This window comes from Puccinia triticina, chromosome 8A (assembly GCF_026914185.1).
Source record: "Puccinia triticina chromosome 8A, complete sequence".
NCBI classification, from domain to species: Eukaryota; Fungi; Basidiomycota; class Pucciniomycetes; order Pucciniales; family Pucciniaceae; genus Puccinia; species Puccinia triticina.
This window is the reverse complement of record NC_070565.1, coordinates 1,159,117-1,171,387: the sequence shown is the minus strand read 5'-3', so window position 1 is coordinate 1,171,387 and position 12,271 is coordinate 1,159,117. Positions and strand designations below refer to the sequence as shown.

The 12,271-nt window shown below is 46.6% G+C and overlaps 1 protein-coding gene across 1 annotated transcript; it reads right to left on the bottom strand.

Annotated features, from left to right (window-relative positions):
* Window positions 1-2,749: 2,749 nt before the first annotated feature.
* Window positions 2,750-4,651, bottom strand: PtA15_8A135 (uncharacterized protein; the record flags this gene model as incomplete). The annotated part of the gene is made up of 6 exons (XM_053171534.1): window positions 2,750-2,791; window positions 2,878-3,170; window positions 3,290-3,673; window positions 3,742-4,292; window positions 4,375-4,493; window positions 4,580-4,651. 6 exons carry the CDS (start codon window positions 4,649-4,651, stop codon window positions 2,750-2,752), a joined length of 1,461 nt encoding a protein of 486 aa, XP_053022788.1.
* Window positions 4,652-12,271: the final 7,620 nt, after the last annotated feature.

Genomic DNA, 12,271 nt, shown 5'->3' with positions numbered 1-12,271 from the left:
CAGGGCATGAGTGAAACTGAACTGGTTTAATGGTGATGGTCAGGGTTCAGCCACATTGGCCACTTACAGTTGAGGAACAGTGTTGCTGCTGGATTCATACTCTGAAAGTATTTCCCCCTCAAAGAACTGCCACCCATCCCAAAAGGATTTCTCACAGCGGAAATTTGTACACTGTTACTCTCAGCCTTAGAGTCAACACAGCTGACCTAAAAGCTGCCTTTTCTACTTTTTTACATATGAATTACTTCATATCTTTTTCATCTTAAGAGATAACCTTGTTTTGACTTCAGATTCTGTTTCCCCATGCAATTTTAACCTTAGTTACAACTTACCATTTCTTTGTAACTCTACTCCTTCCCTGAGTTCTTGAGTTGTGGCGCGCAGGCGCAGTTGTGAAGTGTAAGCGCTACCAGGCGCGCCAAACCTCATGTACATATGTAATTACATAAGCAAACTGTGAAAATTTTCATAGTCAGGATCCCCCTTGCCTGAGGAGGATCTACAGACTTCAGCACACCAGAACCACACCCCAGATAACCCCAGGATCACCATGTTATGAGCTGCGCCCGCGCGCCATAGCCTCCTCAGGGACATGTTACAGTTGTATTTACATGTCACAGTCCCCATGCACATAGGGGAACCGGGGAGAGATCATCACACTCTCCCCATCCAGCAATCTACCTACTTAACCAACAGACCCAGAACCAAGCCCCCTCCCCAGAACCAAGCCCCCTCCCCAGAACCAAGCCTCCTCCCCAGAACCAACCCTTACACACCACCAAAGAGATTACCACGCTCCCAGTATACATACCGTCACAGGCGCCTAGGATATTGAAAGTAAGTAAACTCTTTCACTGAACCTTGTTTATCCCAGAGGTACAACTCTGTGTCTGCTTGATTGCTCTTCTTTTTCTGGCCTTTGCCCCATCTCTGATCACAGGTCTGCACCTGTCTTAATATCATCAACCAAAGGATTCTGCTGCTTTATATCTTTCTTTTTCTGTGGTTTTTGTAAGAAACAAACCACATAGGTTTCCCTTTAAAGAACCCTGACTATCCAGAAGGAAGCTAAAAAATTGTGGCTGGATTAAACTTGTCTAATCCTGAAGCCCTCCACATTTCTTTGGTGAGAGGAGGCTGTTTCACTCTCTAGCATAGCTTGGCAGCACTCCTTTAAGGAGTTAGCATTGCCAGTGGACATGCATACCCACCATAATAACCTTCAATATCTGCTTATCTTGAATCTGCTCAGTTTCTCTCTCTCTTTCTCTTCCTCTCTTATATTTATATTTTCTTTATCCAAAGAAATCCAAATATTGCCCCCCATTTTCTTGTGTCCTGCTGTCACTACAGAGACTCAGGCTCACAGTTACCAACCTTTATTTCTACACCGGTCATTTAGAGGTTGTCTTCTTTTCAATTACTGGTTCACTTGGCTAAATAATTCATCCATTCCAAGTGGATTAAAACAGGAGATTGTCTGCTCACACTCTGGGCCTACATTACTACTTAATATATAATTGTTAACCAGTTTGGAACCTTTTTGGACATGTAAAATGTCTCAATTGTTGACAGCATGACCCAAAATCTGTACTACACATGAATATTTGTAGGCATTGTTAAGCTCATATACTACACACCTCACTGCCAACGCAGTGTGCTCAATCAACAGTCCCATTCAGGCTTGCTGACTGCATTCACTGCTAATGCATGCAGTTGCCTGTGTGAAAGTGTTGCAAATGTGGCAAGGGGGTATTGCAGGGCAGTTGATAGCCAAGATAGGTGATTGAAGTTGCGGGTTAAAAAATTGCTGGGTCTGGGCTTGTTTTTGGTGGTCTGGGAGGGCAGATGTGCATCCTGAGGATGCAGCTGATGATGGCTTTTTAGCATCCAGAAGATAACCAGAGGAAACCTTTAAAAAGATGTCCCAGGTGTAGTTTGACTATGTGGATCTTAGGATGCTTTTTGCCCTGCCACAGGAGGTACATCCAAATGACCTCCCAACATACATCCCCAAGACATGCAATTAAGCATGTGGTGTACTGGTCATCAAGAGGGAAGTATCAACTACACTAGCTGTATTGTTTCTTTTTTTCACTGCACTCTGTTATCCTTGATTTTCTCTCAATAACAATACATCTTTTTGATTTTAAACATGGTCCTAGAGTAAGATAGGTTCACATCATACTTGTTCTTATCTTTTACATGCACATCATATTCACAGCTCAAGTTAAACCAAAGCAGACAAGAAAGAACATTGACCAAAGAAAGGAGAACAAAAAAGGAGTAAAAGCTAGCTATAGGGGAGAAGGAAGAGGTGGAGAGACCAGGCAGACGATATTGTGAGGGCATGATAAAAAAAACATCTGTTTGTCAAGGGAAAAAGTGAAGAGCGTTTGGTGAGGTCTTGAGAAAGGTTGTCTCAGAAAGAGGAATCAGGAACAAAGATGACAAAGAAAATAAGAAAACTCTAGTAAAGGCAAAAGAAACTTTTTTTACTGAAAGCACTCAAAACATCATGATTCATGAACTAGACATAAAAAAACCTCCAGTCAGATCTTAATGTCATGTGAGAATACCCACCCTGCTCTTGTTGATGGGACAGGGCGGGCGAGTGGAAGCACTCAAAGGTGTGAAATGAAAAGTTCGTTTTCCGGGGACATGTTCTAATTGATGATGGAGCCGAAAAAGAGGTTCTGCTCATCTTCGTAACGAAAGAGAATGATGGATACGCTCAAAGAGAACCCGATCAGGCGTATCGCTGAGAAAGATCGCCCAAATAGTCTGCCAGCTAGAGATACATGGGAGAACAAGCGGGAAATTAATGTCGAGAGGAGAGAGTAAGCCAAGCGGAGAGGGGGAGATGGAAAAACCGACCTTCATAGCGCCTGAACGCAAGCCGTCTTGCAACTCGTTAATATTGTTGTACCCGGCGGCCTTCATGGCCGATTTAGCGAGCTCACGGGCGCCCTGCTCCAAGCCCTGCAAGCCGTCGACGCCCAGGATGCTTTCCTGGGCTTGGTCGAGCATCTCGCTTTGGTCCTCACGGCCGAAGTACTGGTTCGACGAGATCGCCGTCGCACCTGAGAACTGCGTCAACCGACTCTTCGCTTCCGTCGACGCTTGTGCATCGTAATCGTTTCTTTCAAAAAACATGTCCGACGAGATCGCTGCGTTTGGTGAGGGCGAAGATCGGCGTGATTGTTTTTTGTTGTTTTGTTTTGTTTTGTTTTGTGTATGTTGGTCAGTCTGTTGGTTCAAAAAAATAGGAGCATGTAGGTGAATTTACCTTTCTGGTTTCCGAATCTCTCTCTGGCGACGGTGCCAGTTTCGGGTTCAACGTATCCCGAGGCAGCTTTAGCAGCGGCGCGTTTCTGTTGCTCAGCCATCGATGCGGCCTCTTCACCGGACAGGCCGAAGGTCTGCCCAAAGCCCAACTTCCTGAAGCCCATTCCTAGCCGCTCGTCCTGGGAGACGTTCTTGGCAGGGTTTGCAGCGGCGTTTGTTGAAGAGGTGGATGGCTTGACGTCGTTGGGTTTGAAGGCTGCTTTACTCTCTTGCGCTTCTTGTTCAGCTCGCGTGTCGTATCCCAGCTTCTTGACTCGCTCCTCCTCTTCTTTCGCTTTCCTTTCGGCTTCCTCGAAGTTGATCGAACCTCCGGTTTTCTTAGCACCTAATGTTATCAAACTTTCCGGTCAGAACTCTCTCCATATGGCTATTTCTGATTACCCAATGGCTCACCTAGTTTGACTTTCGTGGCCCCAACCTTTGTCGCTCCCAGCTTAGACTTGGATGGTGCGGATGAATTCGATGAGGTGGCGGCACGAAGAGAAGAAGACTGGACGGTACGCGGGGCGGCTGGAACTGCTGGGTTGGGGGAGGTGGCCCGCGAGGTGGGTTTGGAGCCATTCGGGGTGAGTCCACCGGTGCCGAAACCAGACAGTTTGGTTGCAGTAGGAGCAACGGCGCTGGGGGTGGAAGATGCTGGTTTGTCCCAGGAGCCAAAGAAGTCATCATCCTTCTTATCGGCCGTCGAGTCGGCGCCCGAAGAAGCGAGCGTCAATCCTTCGAAGATTACTGGCCCTGGGCCGTGCTGGGCTTGATCGGCGAGACATCGACGCTTAAGTTCCTCCTTGTACAGATCCGCCGATTTTGATGAATATTTCGCTTTCGTATCTGAGGAACTCGAGAATGCACCCGGATGCTTGTTCAGGAAGTCTTGGAATGAACCGTTTCCGCCCACCTTCATCGTCCTCAATTGCGCCCATGACCATTGATCTAAGTTTGTCGATCTGAAACGAGAGAAATAAACCCAAAAGTGAATTTTGAACTCTAGGATATCACAATCGAAGGTATGAGTGATCCAAACCTCACCTGACAAAACTGATGTGGACGCCCATGTTCCGATGCACACTCGAACAGTCGAGACAAATATACACCCCGAAAGTTACACTACTCCAGGTTGGGTTTTTGGCGCCGCAATCGAAGCACATCTGATGTTGAATAGAATAGTGGGACGGGTCAGCTTTCCGCACGCTCCCTGATTGCGATTGAGTGGTTGTGACAGGATGCTACACACCTTGTTCCCCTTTTGGTTTTTCAGCAACGCAAAGATCTGGGCAATTTCGGGTTTCGTAGGTTCCACGGCCATATCGTATCAATCAATGTAGGGATAGAGACGTGAGGGGGCAGATTCTAGTTGGAGCAGGTGAACGGGCAGGTAGGGAGAGAGAAAGTGGTGGGTGTGTGAGGTGGTAGGTGCAGTCGAGCCTCCACGGTAACCGGCGGCTGTGGCAGCGGACGTGCGGAGTGACGTCTGCCCGCAGTCCTGCGCTTGAGCCGCACACACTGCAAAAATAACTTGGTCAACTGCTTGCAGTTGACATGCAGGATACTCAAGCCAAGCTGCCATTGTAACTCCACATGAATGCAGAAGTGCCTTTCTTGGCACAGTCACTGTGCAAGGTGCACAGTGACTGTGCATTGAAGCTTGGGTTGAGTTAAACCTTGAGTAAGGCTGGTGTAACACCACAAGCTTCCTCAGAGTTGCCGCATGTCAACTGCTCACAGTTGACACAGTTTTTTTTGCAGTGATACATACAGCAATGTCAGAAAAGCTTGCGGCCAGCTTTTGGACCGCTGATTTCAGCCTCAAAGCCTGTATGGCTCCTGTATGTCAGGAATGCCATCAGAAGAAAAAACCCAGTTTCTTTGTTTTCCACTTTGGGGCCTTGAGGGCCCCACCCTGCCCCACCATTGGATTCCTGGAGCGATTTTACTTCGATCCGGCCCTTCGCCGCCCCTGCCTCCCTTGCCCCTTGCCCAGCCCGGCACCCATGTCAAGCAAAACCAGCTGCCCGAACGGGTTTTGTCTGGCTGTACAGTGAAGCTTTACAGGCCTGTGGCTGAAATGCAGAAGTCATTTCAGCCACAAAATTTGGCAAGCTTTTCTGACATTGCTGTACACCCCAGCTTGACGTCACACTGCCAACTGAAGAGCTCAAATCATATGTAGGAGAATCCGAGAATGAGACAAACCTCCCACAAGGAGGAATAACACCAGCCCCACCTCATGACTTGAGGGGGCCGAGATGGTCAACATAAGGGGGAAGACCTCTAGGCTCTTGGCATGTAAGTCCCAGGTTCAAATCCCCCTTGGAAGTGACACTCCATCACAAACAGATCTTTTGATGAAGGACTTCCCTTTGGCTAAAATTATTGGTCTAGAGGGAAAAGCCAAACCTTACTGGGGGACTTCCCATCTAGATCTACAGACCCTGCAGAACCAGATCTGGAGCCCCTTTTGTAATATTGCATGTCAACTGGCAGCAGTTTCTTGAGTTTTTTTTTACAGTGTGGGACAGCATTTCCCTATTGGTTTTCTGGCTGCAGATCTGACTCTGGAGTCTGCAGGCACTGTGAAAAAAACAAAGAAACTGCTGCCAGTTCACATGCAATATTATAGAGATGGCACTTGGGTACCCATTGTAGGGACTCTTGTGGGACACTAAATATAATTTGGTGAGATATCTGCTGAGGGGGAAATAAATTGCTAGGTTGAAAAGCTATTACAACTTACAGGTGGTTTGAAAGACCTGCTCCTCTAATAATACTATGTAAATAACTAAGGGCCTGTGCCAGGGGCCTCAATTTTGAAAAATTTCAACTTTTTTTGCCCTGTACACAAAAATTGAAAACTAGCAGAGGGTTCAAATGTGGAAATTTTTCACATTTGGGCTCCAGCCTACATTTTGTCCAGGCTCAGTTTTTGTCCCAAGAAATTTTGAGGCAAATAAATTTGGAAAATTTCAATTTTCATGCCCTATGTGATCAATATTTATAAAGATATTGTAGAGACTGTAAAATGCAGATATGTCTGGTGAGAGTTGACCTCACAACCTCAGCTATGCTGAGACACATATCAGAGTGCTTCCTTTACCAACTAGGCTGCAGACGCTTGTGGCTAGCATGGGGGGTGTTGAGTTGTGTGTTACTCGCTACCATGATGTATCACCACAACTTGGAGGGCTGTTGGATCGACCCCGGCCATGAGCACTACCAACCAACCACCCAGCTGGCAGCCACAAGTGTCTGTAGCCTATTTGGTAAAGGCATCACTCTAGTACGTGTCTCAGCATAGCTGAGGTCGTGAGTTTGACTCTCACCAGACACATCTTCATTTTACAGTCTCTACAGATATGGCTGATTCCAAGATAGATCTTACTTTTATATAGTAATCTCTATCAGACCTAGATCACTTGATTCAATAAGCTAGTAAATCTGTTTCAAACTTCTGCACAAGTGGGCAATATATTTGAGTGGGTATAATCCTACTACAAGGCTGTTGTTGCACACAATTGTTAAGGTAAATAATCCACTGTTACTAATAAGCTGCTAAAATCAAATTTTTTTGTTGAGTTCTGGTTTGTTCTACTACTTCTGATGCACTAATACCACTACTCTGCTTCTACACTACTTACGCTAACCGCTACTACCACTAATGACTGCAATACTAACTAAACTACCATATGTGACCAAACCTCCAATGGCTGATGGGGAAAAAAATCTGATGAAGGGGGGGAAAGGCCTCCTTATATATTGAAGAATGAGGGATTTTTGCTCCAGGTGAGCTCCTTGTGAGGTAGAAAATAACAATTTGGACCTGGGTACGGTTGGCACCTGGCTACTGGTTACGTTTTTTTCCCCAAGCAGGGACCAAGTACCGCACCCGGCACTGCCTGGCGGGTACCAGTGGTACTTGGGGCGGGTACTGGCGGTACTTTGTGCCTTTTTTTCACATACTTGGCATACGGGACTGGGGACACCAATTCCCCAAAGTCCAGCTTGCCAAGAGGTATTTCTCTTGGCGAGCTGGTCAAGTTGAGCTCGCCTAGATGAATACACACCTCTCGGCTGACTGGGCTTTGACCAGCTCACCGGGAAGAGCACCCTCGGCGAGCTGGTGTAAAAATTCAGCTCGCCAGGAGGTGTGTATTCCTCTCAGCAAGCTGGACTTTGACCAGCTCGCCAAGAGACACACCCCTTGGCGAGATGGATTTCTCGCCAAGAGGTTTAGATTTCTCTTGGCGAGCTGGTCAAAGTCCAGCTTGCTGGGAGGGATGCATTCCTCTTGGCGAGCTGGTACAAATCCATCTCGCCGAGAGGTGTGAATTTCTCTTGGCGAGATGCTCAAAGTCCGGCTCGCCGGGTGCAATGTATTAGGCACGGGCTCCAGCCCCTGCTGCATTGGGAGGCACTTGAGCGGGTACCTCAAGTGGTACCCGGGTCCCCACTTTTCACGAAAAAACAGGCACCCGGCACCGCCCGGTGGGTGCGCAGCGGGCGGGTACCTAGCAACGGGTCCAAATTGTTATTCTCTATTGTGAGGGATTATTGCTGCAGGGAGTCTCAACTGCAAAGCACTTTCATGCATGTACTGCGCTGCATGTACAAACAATGAGGGATTTATTCTGCAGGAGACACTCCCTGTACATTCTTATCTACCTGCATATGCTGTACTAAGCGTATAAACAAAGAGAGATTTATGCTGCAGGAGATGTTCCTTGTACATCTTATGTGCCTGCATATGCTGCACCAAACATACAAACAATGAGGGATTTATGCCACAGGCAACACTCCGCTACACAGCATTTATATGCATGATGTCATGTGTTGCTATGCAACCAAGCCACCTTACCTCCTCTTCCACGCACCCTGCACACAGCTGCCTGATCTGTTGCTAACTCCTCCCATCCCAGATGTTGGGGTTCAAAGCCTCTCCTCACATCTTCCTTCCTCCCTCCTGCATAATTACTCTTCCGTTGCCTCCCATGTCATACTAACCTTGCTACCTGAAATACCTTTCTGTACACTATACACATCCTCCCCTTGTAATGAATTTAGTTTGTATGTAACTGGACAATACCAACACTGCTGCACTAACGCTTTTGGCATAGGCACAGGCCCCACACACCACACCATTTGCAGGTACCCGTCACCCGCCAGCAGGTACCTGCAAGGTGCAGACTACTGGAGGAATTCCTGTCAATGTGAAAATTCAGATCTGAGCCCACAGATGTCAGATTTTGCAGGGAAATCTAGGTCCCCTAAGCTCGCCAAGGTGATCCAGAGTTCCAGATTTCAGATTTCCCTACAAAAATCTGAAATTCCAGATTTATTCAAAGTTCACAGCAAGTCCGCCACTATCTGTGAGATAAACAACCTTGCCAGCTGTTCTGGTGAACATCGCAGGGGAAGATCTATCAAACTCACATTGTGTGAGCGCAAATGTGTCTACAACACACACTCCCTTGTCACTTTTCCTAGCACCCCCCTTGGGCCTGTCACCCTCTGTTGGGGAGTTTTGTGGAGTAGACAATACCGCTGGGGCAGTATCAATGTCAGTTTTGGGGTCTGGGTGGAGTTCGGAGCACAATCTTTGGGATAAACAAGCTTGCCAGCCATTTTTTTGAACATAGCACAGCCTTGTCAAAATCACATTGTGGGGGTGCAAACATGCTAGAAGCGCACACCCCCTTGTCAAATTTCCTTGCTTACCCTGTAAGGACTCAAGTTGCGAGTCCTTCAATGTTTGGCAAGAAGGGTCCCAAAGACCTTGAAGGTAGAGGTCTAGTTCACAGGGCTCTAGATTGCAATAGGAGAGCAGGGGTTAGCCGAGAGAGATATGGTTGCAGGGATCTCTCAGTAAATACATGAACATATGGAAGGCACTGCAAAATGTTTGCATTGGTTGCAACCCACAGTGAGGTTGACTGGGGGCAACCAATATAATATTGGTCTCTCAGACTGATATTATATTGGTGGGGCCCGCCAATACATTACAACAAAGGGATAATGTTTTGGTGAGCCATTACAACAAAGGGATAATGTTTTGGTGAGCCCTGCCAATATAAGATTGGTCTTGGAGACTGATCTCACATTGGACACCCCCTTTCAAACCTATTAAGGGGGTTTTTAACCAATAAAACCCCCTTGACAGTGAGGGAAGGGAACAAATAAAGGAAGGAAAGAAAATAAATGGCCTGCCTGGCTGAGAGAGATATGGTCTCAGGAATCTCTGCTGGCTAGGAAGTGGAAGAGGTACTGGAAGATATACTCATGGAGCGGGGGCTGTCCCTGTGAAACCCTGCGGCACCCGGTGTGGTGGCCCCTCTCGTGGCCAGCTAGTCAGAAGCATCGCCGCCGCCAGGATTGTCATCAAGAGTCCAGCTTTTAATTTCATTCCTCAAGTCTCAAGAAACATCAAGATCCTCAAGACCCTCAAGAATTCACCCTCTCCCCATCTCTCCTCATCTTTCACCTCTCTCTTCCATACTCCTTTCCTCCTTCCTTTTCCATCCTTCCATCTCACCTTTTTCTCTCCTTCCCAGTCCCCTTCACTTTTCTTGGTCCTAACACAGCATCTGCTGTGGGTTTATTCTCTGGTTTGTTTTTCTTTCTCTTCTTTTTTTTTTGTCTGTCTGCTCTTTCCTCTTTTCTTTTTGTTTTTTCTTCTTCTTTGGACCTTTTCTTTCTGCCTCAGATCACTGTGTTTTATTGTGTTGTGTTTCCTTCTTTCTTGCTTCTCTTGTTTGTTGTGTGTGCATGCGCGCGTAGCGCTCGGAGGATGTGATGAAATGTATGTGACATGCCACCCTGAGTCCAAGTTCAGCTTGAACTTGGATGATTGGGTGGCTATGGCATTCTGATCCCCAGAATACGGACCATCAATATTCAGAGATCCTATCTTCAGAGTTCAAAACCTTCGAGCGCAGCTCGCCGATCATCTTTTCATCAGAGTTTCTGAGATCCCTTCCTTCCCTCTCTTTAAGATCACACCTCTCATCCCCTCAAAACAAAACAACCGCCGCCAAGGATCCAAACCCCCGGCGAACATCTCAAAACCACCCCCAACACCACAGCTATCCCGATTCCTTTCAGCGCTCATCTCTACGGACCACCGCCACGAGGGCAGCCTAAACAGCACTTCTCCCCTCACACGACTGCCGCCGCTTAGCACGGACAGGAGTCCCTCACCGGGGGCTTCACATACCCCGCCTTTCCAGTCAGGGTGCTTTTTGGAATGGACTAAACTGACACATCAGCTGCAATTTTGGAGTGGTTGGGTCAGAATGTGTGTCTGGTCCCGTCAATGTGGTGTCCATTTTGGCGGATTGATGGCATTTCATGGATGCCATCATAGGTTTCTTTCAAGAATAAGAGAGAGAAAGAAATCAAGAGAAATGTATTTTCAAAGTTTGAATGATGACTGGTGGGTACTAACTTCCACTGGGTATGCAACAACCTTAAGGGTTGGCAGCCAAGCTGTGCTAGAGATGCAACAGCCTATTCTCACAATGAAATGTGGAAGAACTGTGAATGAGAAAAGTATAATCAGCCACAATCTTTTAGACTATGTAAATGATAGTCAAGGTTCTGTAAAGGGAAACCTATGTGGTTTGATTCTTAGGCCCCGTTTGGCACCGATATAATTAGTGAAATAATCACAAGCAATATAATCTGTGACATGCTGATTATTACACCCAAAATAAAAATTAAATTAATATATTGCTAGCAATTTTTCAGTACATGCGGAATAATTATTATGTACACTTCACCCCGGTCCGACGCAGATTGTACACCTTGCGGATGACCATTCCAAAAAGTCATCCCTGCCAGGAACTTCTCCCTCTTGATGACCACTCAACCGGTCGTCAAAAACAAAAACAGGAAACTTGACCTCTTTAAACTGGTCTCCGGTGGATTTCACCCTTTCAATGACCGGTCAACCGGTCATCAAAAGGTTGAAGTCCTCTTGATTGATCTCAATGACCGGTCAACGAGATCAACCAGTTGATCTCTGTGACCGGTCAAACAAGCCATCAAGAGGCTTTGGGATGGCCTGTTCAAACGGTCATCCAGAGGAACCCAACCTCTTGATGACCAGTTGACTGGTCATCAAGAAGGAATATACAACACCTGGATGACTTGTGTGACCCGTCATCTATTAGAAGGTGTATGTATCCTCCTTCTCAATGACCGGTCGACTGGTCATCGAGATCATCAAGAGGTGGTGTACACATTGAGCACCGGTCAATCCTCTCCATGACCGATGGAGAGGGTGTATGATATGTATGTGTGTGCCGGGTCTGAGCTGCTGATATATCGAGGGGTAGTAATGTAATTACAGGAAATTGGATATATCGCTCCCCCAAACACCATTGGTATTTCACCGATATAATCTGTGAAATATATTGCTGATTATATTGGTGCCAAACAGGGCCTCAAAAAAAACCACAGAAAAAGATAATGTGCAGTCTGAGTGATCCTTTGGATAAGAGGTATGGATATATGAAGACCTGTGATCAAAAGAGAAGAAAAAAAGCAAACAAGGAGAGAAAACAGTCAAGAGAAAGAGAGGTGTACCTCTGAGATACTCAAGGGTTGGTGAAAAAGGGCACTAACTGTCAATATCCTTGGTGTCTGTGACAGAAGGTGTACTGGGAGTATAGTGGCCTTTGGTTGGTTATCCTGGGTTATCTTGGGGTGTGGTTCTGGTGTTCTGAATTCTGTGTATCCTCCAGCTGCATGGGGGATCTTGATTTCAAAACATTTCACAGTTTGCTTACATAATTACATATGTACAAGTGGTTGGAGCGCCTTGTAGCACTCACACATCTCTACTGTGCATGCCCTTCACAACTCAACAACTCTGTGAAAGAGAACACTGCTGGAGGCACTATGAACAGTTCTGGAGGTACTTTCAACAGTG